A 21,547-nucleotide genomic window follows, 5' to 3' on the forward strand; every position below is an offset into this window, starting at 1 on the left:
AAGCCAGGAGTACATGTAAGGACAGTGCCTTCCCGTGATCAGAACATCTGTTAACAAAGCAAGTGTAAGGATAAGGTCTAAACTATTTAGAGTCCTCTGCTATGGTTCTCTGTGTTCTTTCAAACTTGAGTAAGCTGCGTATCATTTCATACATCTTTCCACTTCTCTCACAGTCACTGAGACAAGTTGCAGTCTGCTGTTTTTCTCAAAAGCACTCCCTGAATCAGACTGAAGAGCTGGGCAGTCTCATTGACCAAAGAAAATCAGATATGCATCATAAGGGCTACTCAGATTATTGCTCTGAGCTCAGCACATTCTCCACAGTATGCCTCAGTACAACTGACAGTAAGTCAGTCATTTTACAGTATAAGAAAATGGAGGCACACAGGTACACATGTTCATTATTCAAGAGTAAATCAGATCAGCCAGAAGAAAGAAGGAAAGTTAAATAGAAAGATTCAGAGGCTGTTAGTAATAGCAGTTTATTTACTGTAATTCAGATATTCAGTGACATTTGGAAATGATACTATCAAATTTGGAGGGTAGGATTACATTAACTATGATAGCCTGATGCAAAATGGTTTTTAAAAGAGAGAGTTATAGAAAAAGCTGAAAGTTTGAAACCAGGGAGCTCAAAGTTCCTTGGCAATAGTGCAGTCCTTTGAGACAAGCCAAAATAACACCCTGGAAGAGATGGAGAAGTCAGAGTGCCAGCGCAATATGTACCCAAACAAAAGACATCACTAGACTGAGACAGCACAACTGAGAGAGAAAAAAAACACCAGTTTTCTTTGCGTGCTTTTAGTTGCCATGATTGCCCTTACCATCTAATCCAGATGCGTTGTAAATAGGACAAAAGCTGCTGAAGGTCGGCTGAGGTAAAGCAAAAGAGAGAAGCAGCCCATTCTTTTTAGGCGCAGGTCTGTAATCACAGCAGATGTGTCTGAAACATGGAGCACACCAGTCCCAGAAAAAAACTCCTCTCCCTTTGGTCACAGTATTGGAAGCCTAACAGCAACTGCCATATATTAAGAAGTAGTTGGAATAGTGTTTTAAACACCAGCTGTGAAAGGTGTCCTTCTCAGCCCTGAATAATGGGACAGCAAAGCCTGATGGAGACGGGTGACTGCTGGGGTGCTACAACAAGTGGCAGACACATGCTGGGGTTCGGGGGGTGTGGGCAGACTGGTCCTTCCCTGCTCCGGGGCCTTCTGCAGTCTCCCAGGTGCTACTGCCCCAGTGACTGTAGATAAACTGGGAGCAATCAGCTTGGCCTAAAGAGCTTCTGAAGGAAAAGTATGAATACAGCTGAAAGTAATTTCCTAAGGTGAGAGCCTCTTTTGTGAAGGTTTCCTTTATGGAGAATAAAAAAGGAGAGCTCTACTCCTCTGTGTGGAAGCAAAGAAATGTGTTAGGAGCATGGTCAGTTCAGCAATTTTATTAATACAGAGAGTACTCAGATTAAAAGGGAATGAAATGGGAAAACCCCATATCAGCGCGCAGATACAGGCAGAACTGTAGCGGAGTTCTGGCTTCTGCCTAAGAGAAACAAAAGCAAAACTGCAAACTAATACAGTTCAACCACTACGGCATCCTCTGTGCCCGCCTCCCTTTGACCAAAATCTTGCTTAAATTGCACTGTGTCAGTAAGCAGGCTTTTGTTGGTTTTTTTTTTCCCCAAGCTGTTATAGGTACCCTTTACCCAGGAGGAAGAAATGTCCCTGGCAGCCAGGAAGCGACAGTTGGTGCGAGAGGAACAACCAGGGGAGTGCGGGTGGCAAAATAGGGTACCCTGAAGTTACAGTCTCAACGGAGAAAAATGTGTGCTAATACCTCATGAAGTCCTGTGACAAGTCAGGAACTACACAGAAAATGTGACTTGGGGAGTGCCAGTCTACAGACACTGACCCTGGGAGCAAAGGACAAAATAATAAAAAAAATTAATTATGAATATTATGAAAGATTGGAAGGTTTGTGAACAAAGAGTATTGGATTTGGAACTGAACCCCATTGTCAAAATCAGCTCTCAAATTGAACAGGGCCCGAAGACCTAAAACAGAGAGGATGATGAAAGTGTGACATTTCTGCTGGGTGAGTTGTGGTTTGTGGTATGGGTCCTACCTGGAGAAGTGAACTACAGGTTGGAACGATAAGGCATTTAGCTGTGTGTCCATGCTCCCTCGTTCGCAGGAGCTAAGGGACTGTTGCTCTCTAGTGGTCACCACGAGCTTCCAGGTGTTTGCCTGGACTACTCACCTGCTGCATCAGGCAGACTCAATGAAACACAAGTCTCACTGGTTTTCAGGACTGTGAAGCCCATGCAGAATTTGGCCCATTGTTGACACACTGAAAACTAAGAGTTGACTAACTCAACTGATTCCATGTTTAGCTGAGAAAAGGCCAACAAATTAATTTTTCAGTGGTGTTGACTGCTCTTTTCGCCCAAGTAGTCCTTGCCTCTCTGCACAGTCATGCACAGAATCAGTTTAGATTTATGTCCATAAAACACTTTAAATACCTCCAACAGAAAATGCTGTAAGAGGATAACTTTTAACTACTGTCTATTAAAAAACAAAAGCATGCATAGGCCTATACAACTAAGGATTGTATAATGGAAAGAACAGTAGTCTGACTTTTTTATTTTCTGTCCACTCTTTAGGAGACAGACACCCCCCACCGCCCCGAGGTACGCTGTGGGGCTAAGTCCGAGTCTGTGCAGCCAAGCCCACTATTCCCATCTGGTAAACCCCCATGCAGCTGCTGCCTCATTCTGAAAGTACCAAAATTCCCAGGAGCTCTCATATATTTGCATGAAAGATGTCTATTCCTGTACGTGCCTCAAACTACCACAGTCCTAAGCGGTTCTCAAGCCAAGTGTTCCCCTACCTTCCCTCCCTCGAGGACTCCGATCTGCTGCCATGCTCCGAATGAGCGTTGTGTGCTGTAAACGTGCTCAGCGGTCAGAGCACTGCGCTGCGGCTGAGCAAATGGGTTTTGGCTCCCTTTCTCCTCCTTGCCTGAGGCTACCTAGAGGGCCAGGGCAGAGGTGGAGACAGTTCAAGAACGAACAGAGGGACTGAAGCCTTCAAGGGTTTAGAGTACTGACCAGATTTGTCAACCCTTGACTGCAGTTTCTGAAATGCTGTTGAGTAAACTATGGAAATAGTCCCTAGAGCAGGAACTAGATGCCAGACCTGCCCTCTCCCTCCAGACACGTATCTTTCTCTGCTGAGCTCACTGATCATAGAAGGCCTGCTGCCCACTCAGGGGCACAGGGTAAGCAATAGCATTATTTGAGGCTGGTGCCTCATCTGTTTGCTGAGGTGCTATGGAAACTGAAGTGTTTAAATACATCCTTGTGCTGTATTTTCTAAGAAGTAATTTGTTATAAAAAGTCTCCTTCCTGTAACAAAATGATCTTTCTGTATTAAAGCCTGGCAAGAATACAGCTATATGCCTTTGACATAAATCCCCTACAGCATGGGGACAGTTTTCCTAACCAGCACCCACAAAAAGCACATGAAAATCAGTTTCAATCTGTCCTGAAGTCATTTCTTACCTGATTTTTAGGTTTAAGAAAAAGATGTACTAGTTACTAATTTTCAGCTTCTGTTAATCATTTAACATTTACTATGCATTATGAACCTACTTTTATAGAAGTTACAGCCAACAGTCATTGCTCTCAACGAGAGTGCTGCTGGGCAACTTTAGCACAAAGACAGAAATTTTGAAAACATTCTTCTCTGATTTATTTTGTTTTCTGCTGGGGTTACTATACTGGCGTAGGAGTTCTGCCTCCCTCTTGTGGCTACATCTTCTACTTTCAACTTGGAAAAGAAACATTTACAGTGCACCCACAGTCAGGAGTTCATGATTGCTACCTTCCTGATACAAGCCTCCTCCTTGAGTTTGCTAGAAAAAAAACATTATGTTGGGAATCCCCCATACAAAAATTCTCTACCTGAGGGAGAGATTCTTTTTCACGTTCATGTGGAAACAACTGAACATGTTTGATAAAAGCTGTGGTAATTCATGCTGGTTACATTTTGTAAGTGATTCTGAATGTTCAGATTCAAGTCAGCCAAATGTACAAGCTCCACCTAGGAGTTATTAAGGTAGATTCCAGGTGATGTGATATTTTCAAATAGTGCTGGAAAGTCTAGGCAATTGACTTTGGAGTCAACTGCTTTGATGCCACGAACCTGCAAAAACTCATGGCCTATACATTTTAGGATATCACTTTGTCCTTTCCTACTGCCTTCCATTTAAAAATCACATAGTCCTTTTCAAACGTTAAGAAATTAAGCTATCTGAAGAGCTAACTGAAATAAAAGACTGTACCTCTCAGATGATAAGAAAGCTAAGATAGCATTAAATAGCTGCCTTGGAATGATAGAGCCCCAGCTGAATGCGGATCTAATGTCCCTCCATTGTTTCCCTAACCCAGAAGAACATCTTCTCCCTTCAAGGTCCTTAGCAGACTTACAGCATTTGTAGCGTGATTTACCTTGAATGTCTCTGCTCTGTGCCCTTGTATTCTTCATTCCTTAGCAATTTACACTGATATCAACAGAGCACATTGCCTGCTGTGACATTCAGAAAGACATGTGAATTGTGTCTTGAAAGCCATAGCTGGAAACTGGGCAGGAGGGACCTGGAAATTTATAGCGGAGGTCTACAGCAATGGAAAGAGAATAAGCTGCACAGCTTAAACCCTACTGCTGGTCTCCTTGCTTTGTTAGGTCTAAAAGAAAGTGACTCTGTACTTCTGCACCACGGTTACTTGGTCGCATCCTCCATCTTCATCTCCAATTTCAGCCGGCTTTGGCAGCGAGGCAAGGGACTTGCTTTGACCACTCATACATTTATGTAACTGTCCAAGTGATATGGATAGAGATATTATCACTTTGGCTTTGAAGGTACTCTCATCTGCTTCACGTTAGATGATACCCATCAGCACCTCCTTGGCAGCTGGCCAGTGAAAACATTCACGGGAGCTGAGCCCAGCCCCATGCAGGCTCTGCCAGGGGCTGGCTGCAGCAACAGCTAGAGCTTCTGGGGAAAAAGCATCCCTGGTGCCTACAGACCACATCCAATAAAGGCGGTGTTAGGCCCTCACCCTATAACTGTTAATACTGCATCTGCATCTGGCCAGATGGGTCACAGCATGGATCAGTCCTTCCAGCACAAATGCGGCCGTCTGAAAACTCTATAAACTGGAAGTGCTGTTTTCTGCTCATCACGTGCTCTGCCCATACCATAAAACGGGGTGCAAGGAAAATTGCAGGTATAGCAGGTGCGATGGGATGCCTCACTAGAAACACTTTCTTTCAACAGAGACACAGATGTGCTGACTACTAATCTGCCTAGAGTCAGTCTGTGGGAGAAATGAGATGGCTGATGGCAGTAGGTCATGTTGCAAAGCTAGGAAGATTTGTAGTGGGAGATGATGCTTAAGATGGAAAAACAATCTTTCATCTGAAGCAGCAAGGCAGGGAGTAGGAACAAGCAGCTGGGGGAAAATGTGAGCTCTGGTCTGTAAGCACAGCTTCACATTTTTTTACATGTTTGCAGCTGTCATAATCTTGGTATGACCAAGACTCACAGGTTACACATCATTTAGCATGAAGACTCAAGCGGAGAAGAGCTCTGGAAATGGGTCACAGGTTAGAAATGGCAATAAATGCCTAGGGTCCTATAGCTCCATTACACGATGAGTTGGGCTGGCTCATTCCTGCTGTTTTCCTTTCTCTCAAAGCCCAGCAGTCCTCACACTAGTACAGCTTTGCCAGTTAGATAATTAGCCTCAGCATGGGAACTGCACATTAACTGCTCATAAACCATAGGTTGGCCACAACTGAGTTCATGTTCACTGTTCCTCACTGGGAAAGCTGAACACAGCCAAAACTGAACTGGAATTGTTTCCTGCAAATTCTACCCAGTCCTGTGAAAAACAAACCTACGACTCATCTAGGAAAAAAAAAGAAAAAAGCAAAGATTTGTCTTGTCTGCCTGATGCCTCTCATGCTGGGTCCCAGAGGGGACATACGATCACCTCTGAATAGGCTGTAAAGTGTAGGGCACACCCATGGTTTTTCCATGAAAGCTGTAGCCTCTTTGCCCTTAAAACAGCTCTACATGATCCTCAGCAAGTTGGAAGCTTGCACAGTTTGCAAGGCCGCTCACTTGGACACAGAGGAACGGACATACTAAGTGGGAGGCAGTGAGCATCCGAAGTGGAGCAAACCTGCCTTGCACAAAAGCAGTTTTAGTTTATGGCCACGTGAATGTGTGGCCGCGGGACAAACTACTGGGTAAAATACACCACAGCACATCCCTGCTTGGCTGTGGCTGCCTGTGTGCAGTCTCCCATCCTGCCAGCTGTGTGAGTGAGGGAAGCCAAGGCTACACAAACACGCACACGCTCCCAAAGGAATTACAGGGTTATCACGCACACAGACCAACACCATGCCATAGTTACATGCTGCCTATTTGTATTCTGGCACACTCTAGGCTGATTACTTTATCCTAACTCACCACGTGGAGCCTGAGGTATGTAAGGCTTGCAAAGCCACACTGTAGATCACTCTGAGCAAATTTCTCTCTGTGAATATTTCACTCTCCAATGCCTGTATAAATCAGGAATAACTTTGCTGAAGTGAATTCAATTTTGCTGCGGACCTTTGCACATCGTAGCCACTGGCTAGAATATATGGCAATAATCAGGAAAAACATTTATCAGCACGCTAGGTAAAGCTTTGCTTTAGATCCGTAATGTAGGACTTTGCACGTAGAGGGAATCTAATTGGTATTTTAAGTGCAGATTTTTTGTTACCTGACTTCTTTGTTGCTCGGCTTCATGGATCAGAGCCAACAATATTTTGGCTGTTGTCAGAACCTCATCACAGTTGAGTAGCTGTGATTCATAACACTCGCAGTCCGAGTGATTAATGTTACTACTTAAAAAGCACTTAAGCAAGGTAGTACTGACAGAATGTGTAACTTAAAGGTACTCCTGAAGTACCTTCTGCTCACATCCTTGCAGTGAAGCTCTAGCCTTCAGAATTTTAGGGGCTTTTTTTAGCTATTTAAGAACCAGTACCCTGTATTCAAATTCTGATTCATTCCATCTGCAGAGACCTAAGCATTAGGGCAAACATGTATACACATGCGAAAAATAAAGGGGTGGTCTCTGCCCTAAGACCGGTAATCTTCCTACTACAAGCATTACAGCTTGCTTACAGCAAGCAGGGTGTGCGTTTTAGTAATGGCCAATTCTTCCTCAATAAAAGGAAGCCTGGAGACTTTTCTACATGACAAAGCATTTGGCAACAATGTTGTTTTGAAGCATTTCCTCCTCTGGTCACTTATTTCTACTCCTGTCAGCTCTTTCAGTCGCACTAACACGTCTTTTGTGGGGCTGCCCTATGAACCAGATCAGGAAACTGATCCAGGTTAAAAATTAGCCAGCACGGTAAAAAAAAAATTAAAATGGCACAGCAAGAAACTGGCACAACTGCAAAAGCTGAGCGTGGTGGCACAGGATGGAACGAGCACACAGTGGCTTGGGAAGGAAGTACGGATGCCTGAAATCCTCATTATCACTGGATGCTTGGGGGTTATGGGAACGACGCGGTCAGTGTCTCAATTAAGTTTTGCCTTTATGAACTCAACGTAGTTTTGTCAGAGACATGAAAGAAACAATCTCTGATCCACAAATCTATGACAGCAGAAACCTCTGCTAAGGTGTAAATAAATGCAGCATATGGAAACAGCCTAGAAAAGAGCTTGTTGCTTTCTCCAGCTGTAACTGATTATTTACTAGAAACAGCTGTTATAAAGACCATGGTGCAGCTGTGTGAAGTGATTTTTTTTGAGGGATGGGCTGAGGGAGGTTAAGGAAAGTCAATTCCCTAAGCAGAGGAGGCACAAGTGGTCCTAGAAAAGGAGTAGTTATGCAAAAACTGACATTGAGTTTGTGTATAAAACAGAGAGAGAAGCGTGAGTCTGCTAGAGGAGAAATCGTAGTGAGTGTTGAGAGGAGAGGCTCTAGCAGTTAGTGGCAGCTTTAGAAGTTAAGTCTTCTGATGGGTGTACAGACCTGTGGGTTTTGCGGTATTTTCCTCAGACTTTGAAGGCCTGAGAGGTCTGTTGGAGATATATGGGGACAGAAGAAATTACAATAACAGAACAACTGTAGTAGCTGGTCACCTGCTAACATAGTCTTCTGTGAAGATTCAATTTATGTATTTTGTTTGGAGGAGGGAAGATGGCTTTCTAATGTTGGTAGGTATGTGGCTTTGACGTTTAACTAAGCACATAGTTTTATTGTCCTGTTTAGACATGCCCTAATGAGAAAGGTTTATATACAAGTTGTTTTCAAACAACTATATGTATTCTAACAGTAAACAGTCTTAGTCTACATTACAGAAAAATTCTTTGTGCTTCCTACTTTGCTCAAGTAAGCACTTGGTAAGAGTAGAGCAAGCCTGAGACTCTTAAGAAGTCTCATCATGAAAAAGAAGTTTAATGTGTAGCAAGCTTCTCTGAAGGTGTCACCTGTTCTAGGATTTCAAGCTGAGAATTTGCTGAAACATTAATGTTTGCCCTCTGAAAGGTCACTAAAGACAAACCACATTGCTCTGGGATGACATGGTTTGATTTTCTGTGGGCTGTGAGGAGGGCAGTTGAACTGCGCATATGTCAGACCCTTAAAACTGATGTTAGTGTGCTTTGGTAAAGTGTATTGCTGTGTTTCAAATTCTAGATGCGAGAGTAAATCCATCTAGAAAAACAGAGATGCCTTGGAAAAAGGGTGATGGGAGCTATTTAATTCAATTTCTGCCTTGCTTAAAAATTTGGGGGGGGGAAATCAAGTGCTGAAGGCAAGAGGGGTATGTTTACTGGCTTTTGTTTCCAGCTTCTAGATCATGGTGAGCAGGCTCTTAGAAGGAAAATGTCACTTTATATATATATCTAGATTTTAATACCTTTTCATTAAAGAATGTTTATACAATACCTGAACACTGTCTGAAACTAATATCACATAACTTCCATTATGTGTCAGCAAATCTTCCAGATCGAGGGCTGGTTGGATGCAGAAAAGCTTCGGTATGATATGTCTGTTGTCAACTTCTGCCTGTGCCTGAAGTTTTGGATTGCAGCTTGGGCCACTTACTATTTATTTTGAGCTCAGTAGGGACACTTGGAAAAAAAACCCCAAAAACAAAACAAAAAAAGCACCACCAAAACCAAACACAAACCCCCCAAATTCTCTAATTTTATTTAAGGTTATATTCTCTCTTTGGTACAGTGAGTGGAAGCAGTGAGAGCAAGTTAAACATAGAGCTGAACATAAGCTCTAAACTCAGAATGTGTGAGCATAACTTCAAGCAGCTTTTTTCCCCATTAACATTTTCTAGACTGACTTGGTTCTGTGTATGATCCTGTTTTATCCTTTTAACACATGCTGTTGCAATTTAAAATTAAATGTGTATCTCTTCATTCTTCCGGAAAAATATCATTTCAGAGATTGGGGCAGAAGGTTTACTTCCTTGCCTAATAATAATACTACTATGTCACCAAAGCCTTCTGAGAAGTGTTCAATGGCTTAGCTTGTTTTTAAGGAAAGAGTGTAATATGCTGGCTGAATATTGTATGTTGTCTTCATGCTCGTAGTGGGAGACTTACCAGCACAACTACAATAGCAGGTTGGTAAAGTGGACAAGACTTACAATGACCTATCTGGAAGGAGTGCTGATGGTAAGCCTCGTTCTGTTACCTACATTAAGGTTTGCACTCCTGTAATATAGTTAAGACCAATTCTTGTTTTCCTTGCTTAACTGTCCCCCCGGGGGGGTGGGGAAAGGGGGGAACCAGTCGACATGATTACACTTAACAAGCTCTTCTGTTGTTTCAAGAACTAAGAAATCATAAACCACTGTGTCAGCAACACCTTATAACTAGGTACTTAATGCTTTGCTGTATGATCAGAAACGTTTTCAAAGAAAAATGAGGGCACGCTGATACTGATTGGGTACCAATTTCTCCAGGTGTAGGAGATCAGGCGTACTCATGGTCTGCTTTTGGGAGGCAGAAGAGTAGTTTCAGACTATTTTTTTTTACCATTTTCAGATGAACAAAAACCCCTCCATTTAAAAAAACAAAACAACAAACCACAAACAAATAAAACCTGAAGATCACAAATTTAATGTGTTTTAACTTGGCATCAAGATTTTGTGGTTCTTGTTTTCAGCTAATTGCTAGCTAGTGGCTTTCTGTGGCAATAACAGGTACTTAGCACCTTTGAGTTTCTAGATTCAAGTGTGTCCCACCCCTCCCCCCATTAGCAAATACTTATACATCAGTTACCCCTTTGCAGAATATCTTCTTGAAAGATATGCTGTGAAGAACAACGCATTAGTACTTGCTAAGAACTTTAGAATGGAAGTGCTATCAACCCAAAAATCACACTGAAGAAAATTTATTTCTTCCTTCCCCCCACTCCCAGCTTCCTACTCAGAAGTTCAAAAATCTCTTTTAAAAGATGTAGTTCTCTGACGGACCACAAGGGAGATGAACTAAAAACATCTCCATACCCTAGACCCATTACATTAACTTAGCAAGCTACTGTTGCAGTAGTAAGTCACTTGCTCTGCTGAGGAGAAGCAAGGGATGCTTCTGGTACTAACAGGACAGAGGGCACTTGATGCAGACCGTGTGCCTCTGAGTGCAAAGTGTTGGTTATAAAAGACGATTTGTTTGTCTTTGTTTCAAAGATTTGGTAGAAGAAAGATGATTGTGCCTAAGGTTGAGTGGGAACTTTATTTCCTCCTGTAACATACCAAGGATCAGCTTTTGATCTTGCACGCAAATGTGCTTTTCCCTACACTATCCCATATTTGGCACAATTTTTGCCATGAAGGAGAAAGTTTGCCCAAATGTCATCATCTTTGCTCTGGGTATAATGTCTGTCATCACTGTGGAGTTCAAGTCTAGACAGTACAATGGCTAAAACAGAAGTGTCCAGCCAACAGTAAAGCTGCCATTATTGCTAAACCTGGTGAAGCTACCCTGAGTTGTCAGTGGTAGAAACCTCAGGGAGAAAGAAGACAGACAGGGTAACACACAAGTTTAATACGATTCATGCCCGACTGGCAAACAAAGGAGAATGCTGGCAGATAAATACAGTTAACTGTAAAAGTAATGCTGTTATGTAGCTTATGCCTACTGATGCTATCCAGATGATCCGTGTTGCTACTGCACTACGTATAAACATGGATGTTATTCCAGTCTAACAAAACGTTAAATGAAGTAGAATCCCCTAACATTGATAGAGCAGGCAGCTGTGATGCTGGGGAAAAACAAGGTGAACAGACTTCAGCAAGCAGCTAACTTGCTTGCTCTCCCTAAGCAGCAGCTGAATTGCTGTGAATTAGATGGACCATTAGTCTGACTCAATGGGGCACTTCTCATGAGGGCTTGATTTTGTTCACAACAATATTCTTCCTTAGAGGCACTCAGGGGCTTCGCAGTGCTGCCTCACAACATGATATTGGTGCCTGAGAAACTGTGACAGGGCCATGCGCACAGGTCTTGCCTTCTGTGAAGACAGTCTGCTGAACTAGAGAAAGGTGCATGATACCAGACTGAGCCATTACTGCTATCATGCCCAAATGTTAAATTTTTTAAATTATTCATCAGTAAGCCACCCTGAAAAACACGGAGGGGGTTCCAGGGAAGGAACCTGTAGCTCTCCAGTGCCTCATGTCGAAGAGAGGAAGGGTATGAATGGCAATCTGATTTCTTCCTGGTGGCATGCCTGTCGCTTCAGCAGTTTCACTTCGCAGTGAAGTACAAACTCTCTGCGAGAGATTACTAAGGCATTGGAAGTCAGGTAACACTAGCAGCTCAATCAGTCCCCGTAGTTCATTCATCAGACCATGAATTATGGCTTCTGAGGGGGCAGACCCTCTTCTGTCCTGTTGGCTGTGCTATGCAGGTGGAAAGCTCCAGCAAAGGTCGAATTTGACAGCTAAGAACAGTAAAATTTTGTGAGCTATGCTGGTTTTTGGCCAGGGGTCTAGCAGTATGCATGGTGAACAGCGGCTTCATCGGCTGGCCCACTGTAAGCCACTCACGCCCCCATACAAAGTCTGCACTCCAGAAGGGAAGGAGGTGTTTGTTACTGCATAAATGGAGGATTTAGAGGAATGGGAGGGGAGGGGAAGGGAAGGGAAGGGAAGGTCTCCTGTTTCCACTAACAAACCCCTTCCCGTCAAAAGATACCAGGCAGGAGTTCCTGAACTTGTTACTTGGGCTAGTTAATAGAGAGGACTTCAGGCTGAAGGTAAGGCAGCAAACGTAGTCTGCACCGCAGCATTTCTTGAAGAGATGTAACCTGGTACACCTTGTGTACGTGGAGTCAGAATTCAATGTTGTTTTTCCCTTATGCTTGAGTGGGACTTACACAGGTGGCTTACTGGTGGCGATCCAAGGGACGAGCGGAGTTCCCAAGTTGCGCTAAGGACTGAGCAAAGGTGGCAGCGGTTAAGTTAACTTTGGTGGAACAGTACTCACGGTGTAGATTTTCCCGTATTATGTGCCTCTCGCAGGTTGCCAGAGAGAAGGGGGACAAAAAGAGAGAATGGAAGAGAAGGCAGTAAGGAGGGGAAAAATGGAACTTAAGCCAGCCAGCCGGGCTCTGACAACTTCTTGCGCAGCTGGGAGATCCTATTGCCACCGACTCGGCGAGGAACTGCTGAAGGCCGCCATGCTGCAAACGGGTGAGCGCCTGCCGGCGGGCCATATGGAGGGCACGGGTAATGTCTTGGGTTTTGCTGCCTCCCTCTTCCTGGTCGGCTCTGGGCTCCGCTGCCAGCCTAGGGGGTGGCACAGAGCCCGGGAGCGCTCTGGGGCCTGCGGCCTACAGCGGCGGCCCCTCGGCCGGCCCGCGGGGCCTTTGTTTAACGCCCCGCGGGGGAAGGCGCCAGCGCTCGCCGGGCCGGGCTCCAGGCTCCCTTCTCGCGGGCCACGAAGAGCCACTTCTGCCCCGAAGTGGGCGGCTGCAGCTTTCCACCGCCGCGGAGCGAGCGGCTGCCGGCGACTGAGCCGGGGTGCGCTCCTGTCTCCCCAGCCTGGCGCCGGCCGTGACCGGCAGCGCGGGCCGGCTCGGTCCCGCTCCCGCTGCCGGTCCGGGTCCCGCGTTCCGCCCTCGCCCAGCCGGGGCCCGTCCCCTCCCGCCCGGGCCCGGGGACAGCCTGGCGCCGGCGGGGGGGGGGAGGGGGGGGGCGGCACCGCCCCGGCGCTGCCCGCCTCGCGGGCGCCGTGACGCGGGGCGCGAAGAGGGGCGGGGCTCCGGCGCCGCCGGCCGAGGGTGCGCGGAGACTTCCGCCTCGGTAGGCCCGGCTGCGCGGGAGCCAGGTGCGCGCGGCCCCGCGCAGCTACTTCCGCCTCGGTAGGCGTCATGGCGGCGGGGCGGGCGCCTCACGTGACGGCGCCCGGCCCGGCGCGGTCTCGCGCGCAGCTCTCGCGGTGCCTGCCCCCCCCTCCCCCCGCCCGCGTCCCCCGCTCGCCCTGGCCGCTCGCGCAGCTGCTCGGCTCTCGCTATATAAAGGGGCGAAGCGGGCAGAGCGGGCGGCTGGCGGCGGCGGCTGCAGCCCCAGGGCCGGCGAGCGAGGCCGGGCCAGGCCGCGGGGCTGCCCGTGAGCCGGGGCGGGACGCGCGGGCTCTGGGGGGACGCAGCCGGGCAGGTTTATTGTTTTAGGGGCGACTCCCCCCCCACCCCCCGCGTTTGGGGGCGTCCCGGGGGGCTCGGGACATGGCGAGCTCGACTAACACAAACCCCGTGGTAAGGACCGGGTCGGGGGGGGCGAGGGGGGCCCTGGGGGGGGCAGCGCGGGCGGAGGGGCCCGGCGGGGCCGGCCGCCCCCCCCCCTCCCCCGCACTCCCTTCCCTCCCGCCGCCCGCCTCGAGCGGTCCCGGCCCCCTCCCCCCCCCGGCGGGAAGGGGCGGCGGGGGGCGCGGGGCAGCCTCGCCCCCCCACCCCCCCTTTCCCCGCACCCCCCCGTCAGCGGCGGGGAGCCAACTTGTGGCGCCCGGCGCCGGCCGCCTCGGCGGCGGGGAGCGAGCGGAGCCGGGGGCGGCGGGAGCGCGGGGCGGCGGGGGCGCGGGGCGGCGGCCCGGGGGCGGCGGGGCGGCCCGGCGGGCGGCGGAGCCCCGCGGGGGAGGCCGGGGCCGCGCCGCCGGCTGGGGGTCCGGCGGGGAGGGCAGGGAAGGGCAGGGCGGGCGGGGGGCGCCGCCGCCGGGAGCCGCCCGGGGAAGGGGCGAGAGCCGGGGCGAGCGGCGGGGGAAGCGCGGGCGCTGCCGCCCGCCCCGCCGCCGTCCCGGGGCGCGGGGAAGCGGCGCCCGAGCCAGGTTTCGGTTTTGTGGTGTCGGTGGCGGCGAAGCCCGTCCGGGCTCCGCTGGAGCCATTTTATGTTGCTTTAGAAGAAGGAGACGATGGTTGAAAAGCACTTCTCCCAGCCCGGCCGGGTCGGCTAAGCCGGGCGAAAGCCCTCAACTTCCCTCCGGCGAGCGAGGCAGTATTTATTTGAAAAAGAGAGAGCAAAAAAAAAAAAAAAACAACCAAAAAAACCCCAACCCTCTCCCCCCTCCCCGTTCCCTTCTCGTGCTTTCTGCACCTTGGCGGGTGGCTCGCTGCTGCACTTGTACTCACAGAGGTTTGCAACAAGCAGTCACACCAACCTGCGCAGGCACCGAGCCCCCCCGGCCGCCGCTCTCCTCTCCTCTGCTCTGCTCTCCGCTCCGCTCCTCTCCTCTCCTCTCCCCCTTGCGCGCCCCCCGGCCGCGACCCCCGCCCCGAAGCGCTGGAGGAGACAAACCCGGCGTCCCGGCGGCGGGCTCGGCCCCCTTGTTTGTGGCTCTCAGATCCATCATGGCTTCCCCCTGCCTTTCTGCCTCCCTGCTCCTTGTGTTCCTCCTCCCTGTGGCTGCCCTGTTTATATAGAGCTATTGCCGCTCTCTAATATAGACTCTGCTAGGATGGGAAGGTGCTTTCCAGCCCCACGTCACCGCCTCTCCATTTAAACACCACATCAGCCTTTAAATAGGGAGCGAGCCGCGGAGCGCGGGCTGGGAGGTGCATGCGTCCGCGGCGGAGGCTGGGAGACGGGCGGCTTGTCCCTCGGATCCCGGCCGGGCTCTCGCCGGGTTTCCCGTCCCCCCGCGCCGCCCGTCGCCGTCGGCCCGCGGAGCGGTGCTGCTTGCCGCTGGCTCCGGCGAGGGGGCCGGGGGTTTCTCCTGGCCGGTGCAAATGGACTTTCCCTTGCTTTTACGCATTGCACAAAGACAGTTTCCATCCTCTCCCGCGTCTGAAGCCGTTTACCTTTTTCTTCCTTTTCTGTTTTTTTGTCCCTAGCATGCAGCTAGCACGCGTTCCTGTGCTCCCGTAAGCTCTTCGAAGTAGTTTTTTTCTGCTGGGTGGGGAAAGTAGCGTGTAAACGGTTCTCAGCCAGTACATCGGGGAGAGATGTGGTACTTATTTTATGGCGCTTTGCCAAGGTTTGGCTACAGCTGTTGCCCTAAAAGTAATGCTAATATTAAAGCTTTGTCTATGGGCCGTGGGCTGCAGATACTACCTGATGATTTCTGTGCGTTTCGGGTGACTGAAGTGTACAAATATTTTATTACAGTCCAGGCAGAGGAAAGGTTTTAGAATTTTCACTAATACCTGGTTTAATTATAGTATTTGGTATACTGCAAAGCGGTACACAAAAGAAAATGCAAAGCATCCTAGTTTTCCTTTCCAAATACGAAATTTTACAGACATGCCTGTGGGTTAGGGTCATGTAGTTGCAAACTAGCATCGTTGCTTTGCTACTTTGTCAGGTTTTGTATCAGAAAATTTTAGAAAAGTAGTCAACCATTGCACGTGGGGCAGTTACTCAGTAGGATGCATATTGAATGTGTGTGATCTCAATCTGTTAGTTGTCCTCCTGTTTATAAACTTCTGGCTTTATTTTTTGATTGCAGGAAAGGATCTATTTCTGTACAGTAAATTAGAGGGTTTGCTTCTCTTTTTTGACCAAGTTAGTACTGAATAGCAAAATAGACGTATATATGTATTGAATAATCTTCAGAGTACTTGTGAATATCTTTGAACAATTTACTAAGACTTGCTTACTCTTGGCTGTATTTCTGCACTGGCATAACTTCTGTAGGGTTCTCTTGGAAGGTATCTGTGACTGAACATTGCGTTTGGAATAGCAAAAGCCAAGCTTAAAATGAGCCTGCTTCAAATAGGTATGCTTTAGGCTATTTTTCAATTAAGCAGTAAAACCTTGCGATAGTGCATGGTCAACTTTGTCAAAGTCAGGTCTCATTCAATAGCAAGGATCGCGACGCTTACCCTAGGGTTACCAAAGACGAACAGGAACATTTTGAAATACGGCAACCAGGTGGTAACTTTAGGAAGCTAGACTTTGAGCCTAATGTGTCAATAATATCACGTCAGCATCCGGTCAAATCTGAATTGCTTGAAATCTGTTCTTCCTAATAAAGGACAAATATAAGACATTAACAGTTACAGGCAGTATAAGATTTTGTAGGTGACAAAGGTAATTTATTTGTAAAAGTCCATGACAACGTAAAAAAAAGCTCAACTTTTAATGCTTACAGTGTAGGTTATACATGTTACTTTTTGTCCACACCTTTGATGTAATCGTGACTAAAACTAGTTACCTTTATGGTGCGCTTTTCTCACTGTCATACAGCTAGCTTCCAGCTGTAACTGCACAGAGAGGAGAAAGATTAGTGACATTTCAGGGATAACTGCAGAAGCAACCAGGAACAAACTGCTGTCAAATGCACAAAGCGTGCCGTGGTGTATCTCTCCATAATGTGTCTGTTATTGGAAACCCAAACTGCTGAAATCCCAAGTGTTGTGGTAATAATTACAAAGAGATGCAGTTTTTGTACCCTTGAAACTGAAGGAATGTAGGAACTGTAAGCCCCCAAAGGCATGTGGCATTTCTTAAAATAGCTTGCTGGTTACTCCTCTGATTTGGAGTGTCTGTGCGTGTGTAGCAGTCTCACCACACTCAGAGTTTTCTTTACAAGATGCACAGAGAAAGTGAAATACAATCGTTTCCTTATGTTCCCAGAGGGGGAAGTACTAGATTTCAAATCTTTTCTATGTGTTTGTGGTTGTATCTAATAAATCAGGAATTTTAATTGTTGTCTTTAATCTATAGTAAGTGTTTGGAATAGTGTTTATTGAAGAGTGATTTGAGTATTTTGCTCTTAAGAGCTTGGAGTTTACAGCAGTGTACTCTTTATGAGGGAGGCACTTTAATATAAACCAGATGAAAGCATGATTATTTTAATAGCAATCTTTAAAGTTTCCATTATGTTCTCATTGCTTTCTCTGACTGAACGTGGAAATTTATTGGAAAGCTTAACTCACCTGCTATCCCATCTTTAGACTTGTTCAGTAATTGTGTTCTCATGTTTATTTTTTGAGTAAACAGTGTACGAAAATAATTTTGTCATTCAACTCCAGAGTCCTAGGTGGTTTGTATAAACAGCTTGAGCATCATATAAATAATGCTTAAAGCTGACACTTAGTGTATATCTAAAACAATACAGTGTGCTTCCTTTTAAAGACCAGGGCTTAAGGCTGTTTTGTCATTTCACTGGATTTGCCTCTGTTGAGGTAGGAAAAGAGCGGTCTGTGTTATTCTTCAAAATTCCACTATGGATGGTTCTTGAAGGCATTGCTGCTGCCACTGTGGAAGGCGTTGCATCCACCTGGGCTGGATGGATGTTCAGTAGGAATGTACACAAGAGAAAGTTTTCAACTGGACAGGATTTTTCTGAGTATTATGTAAACATGTATAGGTAAAATCAGGCAGACATTGTTTCATCATAAGCATGTGGATACTTCCTTCTCTGTTCCCTTCCTTCTAATCATATGGCCATGAGTGTATCATACGTTGTGATACTGTGTGATCAGAACAGCGTCCAAAAATTGTGACCCATCTTAGATCCAGTGCACCGTGTGGCTCATGCAGAGAGATACATGCACGTACGAACTGCTTGTGTGTTCGTTAACCTGCATGGTACTAGGCTCACTGCACCCCTGTGGTGCTGCTGTCTGTTGGGGGGCTTAGCTGCTTGGTTGGGCTGTTGGAAGTTGTGCAGAAGGACGCTGTGTCAACGCCAGAGTGAACATCTATGCTCTTAACCTGCCTTTCTGCTCTCTTGCTAAACTAATGCTGGACACTAGAAACCAGTATCCTGCTGTTTGAAATTTTTTTTCCCCTCACTACACAGGGGAAAAAGGAAACATTCCCAAGCAGACTGTTGGGCTGTAGGGTCAGTTTGTTGGATGTGAATGCTGACGTTTTTTCCTAGGGCTTTATAGACTGAGGAAGCTTTGTGAATAAACCTTACCAAAATGCCTGACTGTGGAGATAGGAGGAGGAAACTGTTAGTGGAAATTATTAGGGCCTGTTTCTGTAAAATGTGTTTTATTAGAAAAAAGTGGACCTATAGATGATTTAAGGAGAGGAGGATTTAAGGCGAAAAAGCAATCTCCATGCTGCAGGAATTTTGATTGTAATTTCAGACATACAGGTAGCTCTCTTGACTTAAGTACAGTAACTTGCATGCCAGAGGTTAAGCATGTTTATTTGCAGAATGTGCTTTTGGCATTAAGAAACAGATGCTTTTAATACAGTAAGGAATGATAAACAGAATAGGTTAAGTAGCATTTCTGTGCTAGTTGAATCGTATAAGCTTTATGCAATTTGTTTAATTATAGAAATAATAGGACTTAATGTTATTAAGTAGAATGTCTTTTTGCATCTGCCGTGAGTTAAATCTAAGTGGAAAAATAGTCCTGTTAATGATGCTTGGTATTTTTAAGTTCCTCACTATGCAGATTTAAAATACTAGTGCTCAAGAGTAGTCTGGCTTTGACAGTCTTTTTTAAATGTCTCTATAAGCACAATTAATGCTGTACTTGAAGCCTGGATATGTGAGCATGCAGTATTGTTTTGAAAGAAAAAAATCTGCAAGTAGTCTGGTATGTTTTGTGTCTTTTGGAGAAGTTAAGTTTTTGACACAGGTACTGTAAACGTGGTTTTCAAGGATGGCAAACTTACCCTGTTGCTTGAGGCCAGAAATTTTTTTGGAGAGAAGTAACAAAAGGATGAATTCTAATAGTTCAGCTACTTGATTTGCAGCAGCAGGTTTTAAAGCTGAAAAGTGGCAAACCGATGAAATGTAAAATGAAGAAAAAAATAGGGTACTGATAGTGTGCCATTTGCCAAAATATCGATGTGTGGTCAATAACACAGAGTGGTTTGTTGGGTTTTGTTGGGGTTTTTCTTTTTGCTCCCCCCCCCCCCCCCCCCCCGGACTAATAAATCATGTCCTGCAATTCCCCCTCCATTATTCCATAACATAGGCATAACAGTTCCGTAACATGTGTGCCATATAATCTTTAGCATATCTGTAACAAATTCAACACTTCTGGGATGCATTAAGCAACTGCGTATGCGTAAAATAAATATTTCAAGTGTGTGCATTAAATTTGTGTAGTTCCAGCACTGCATGTGCTTGGTGCAGGTTTTCTGTGTGTGTATTGGAGGCACAGCACTCCTGGGGTGCCAAACCCACTGCATAAGCACAGAATGATTATCTGCGTCATTTGGGATTTATTGCTTAAGGAAGTCACGGAACGGGGGGGGGGGGGGGGGGGGGGGGGGGTGGGTGGGTGGAGGAAGGTGTCAGCTTACAGAAAGTTGTAGCCGCTTTCAAATCAGTTTAAAAATGGTCTACTGTCAGCCCAAGGAACAGCCTTGGTCAGTGAAGTACGTATTATTCACAGGCTGGAGATTGATCAACCCTAATTTAGAGCTCGTGGTGCTACCTTGCAGTTAGATAGCACAGATATTTAAAACCCAACCAAAATAACATTGAGGTTCACATGTATGTAGAGAGGTCCAAGCTGTACTGTTTAAAAGGTACAGCATGTGCATAGTACAATTATCCTATGGTCCTATGAATTAAATTTTGTGCTTTGATTGATAAGGTTAAGTATTTATATTCTCTTTCTAAAATTGTACCTGCATTTTAAAATTCATAAAATGGTTGAGGTTGGAAGGGACCTCTGGAGGTTATCTTGCAACCCACCTTCACAAGCAGGGTCACCTAGAGCCGGTTGCCCAGGATCATGTCCGTATGGCTTTTGAGTATCTCCAGGGATGGAGACCCCACAACTTCTTTTGGCAACCTAAAGTGAATTGACAATTCACTTTATCATTGACAGTTTAGGCATGAAATCAGTGTAATAGAATAAGAAGGTATTTGTAGTATTTCCACCTGAAAAATTTCTAATGTAAAAACATAAGTACTGATTGAAAACAGAAGTCTGTCTAGCCTAATAACCTGTCTTGAATAGTTTCTGTAAACAGATGTGTAAGGAAAAACAGGACATTCACATGAATGCTTCCAGTTTTTTGAGCCTTCTACATTTTTTTCAGCTCGAGATCATTCTGAGCCATATTTGGTTCCTGTTGAACTAGCAAGTGCTAACAAGTTTCTCTTCTCTGTATTTATCTAATATCCTTTTGAACTTTTAATGTTCTTTGACATGAATATTTTGCACATGTGCAAATGTTTTTGCATATTCAGTATGTACATTGGCAAGCAGGAAACAAATTTAGGGAATGGAAAACAATCTTCTTTTCTCTGTTTTGAATTACACTCCTTGTGGCTTGAAAACTCTTGTGCCATGGATATGTCACAAAAGATAGTGAGCAGTCCTTTCCCTTTTCACCTTATTTGAGCTGTTCTTGCTGATTTATACCTCCTTGGATATTTTAGTCACTGGGAAACATGCAGTGTATTCTGTGATGCAGTTTTCAGAGTTTTTTTTGTTGGGGGAAATCTTATTTTAACATTAAGTGATAAATTTCTTTTGAAACAACACTGACTAGTTACCTTTTCTTTTTTTAAAGCCTAAATTGTACAGGTCTGTAATTGAAGATGTCATCAATGATGTCAGAGAGGTTTTTCTGGATGAAGGAGTGGATGAACAAGTTCTTATGGAACTCAAAACAGTAAGTTGCGACTTAAAAGGTTTTTTTGGTAGACCAACACAGCAATTGGTTTTCATATCTGCTTGCTGTTGTGCACAGTTAAAATACTAATTTTTAGTTAGCCAAGCATTGTATTAATCTGCATATCTGTAGCCCCATATCATTTGAATTACTGCTGTATGGAGAGATCTGCTTACCTTGTTTACTTTCCCTAATCTGGCATGTCAAACTTGACATAAACAGCAGGCATCTGAATTCACAGTGTTATTTTGGTCCCTGAAACATTTTATCTTTAAAAAAGGGGAGAATATATTTATTTTAGAGGCAGACAATTCTTAAGATTTCTCTGCAGGAAAAATAAAACGCCTGCTCTGCTTGATTTTTTTGTCTTCCTGAAAAAGAGGAGTTGCGTTGTTAGATGCATTGTCAGATTTTTGCGT

The 21,547-nt window shown here is 45.8% G+C and overlaps 1 protein-coding gene across 2 annotated transcripts in view; it reads left to right on the plus strand.

Moving 5' to 3' along the window:
* Window positions 1-13,393: 13,393 nt before the first annotated feature.
* Window positions 13,394-21,547, plus strand: part of GTF2A1 (general transcription factor IIA subunit 1) — a 28,653-nt gene continuing 20,499 nt past the window's right edge. Inside the window, exons 1-2 of one of the 2 annotated variants that reach the window (XM_075030039.1) lie at window positions 13,394-13,456; window positions 21,027-21,128. In XM_075030039.1, the coding sequence (XP_074886140.1) occupies window positions 21,114-21,128 (15 nt within the window). In that variant the 5' untranslated portion in view covers window positions 13,394-13,456; window positions 21,027-21,113. Of the gene's footprint in view, window positions 13,457-13,639; window positions 13,850-21,026; window positions 21,129-21,547 lie in introns of those variants that run through there. The other variant, XM_075030038.1, reaches the window with a different exon arrangement.

This window comes from Buteo buteo, chromosome 6 (genome assembly GCF_964188355.1).
Source record: "Buteo buteo chromosome 6, bButBut1.hap1.1, whole genome shotgun sequence".
Classification (NCBI taxonomy): Eukaryota; Metazoa; Chordata; class Aves; order Accipitriformes; family Accipitridae; genus Buteo; species Buteo buteo.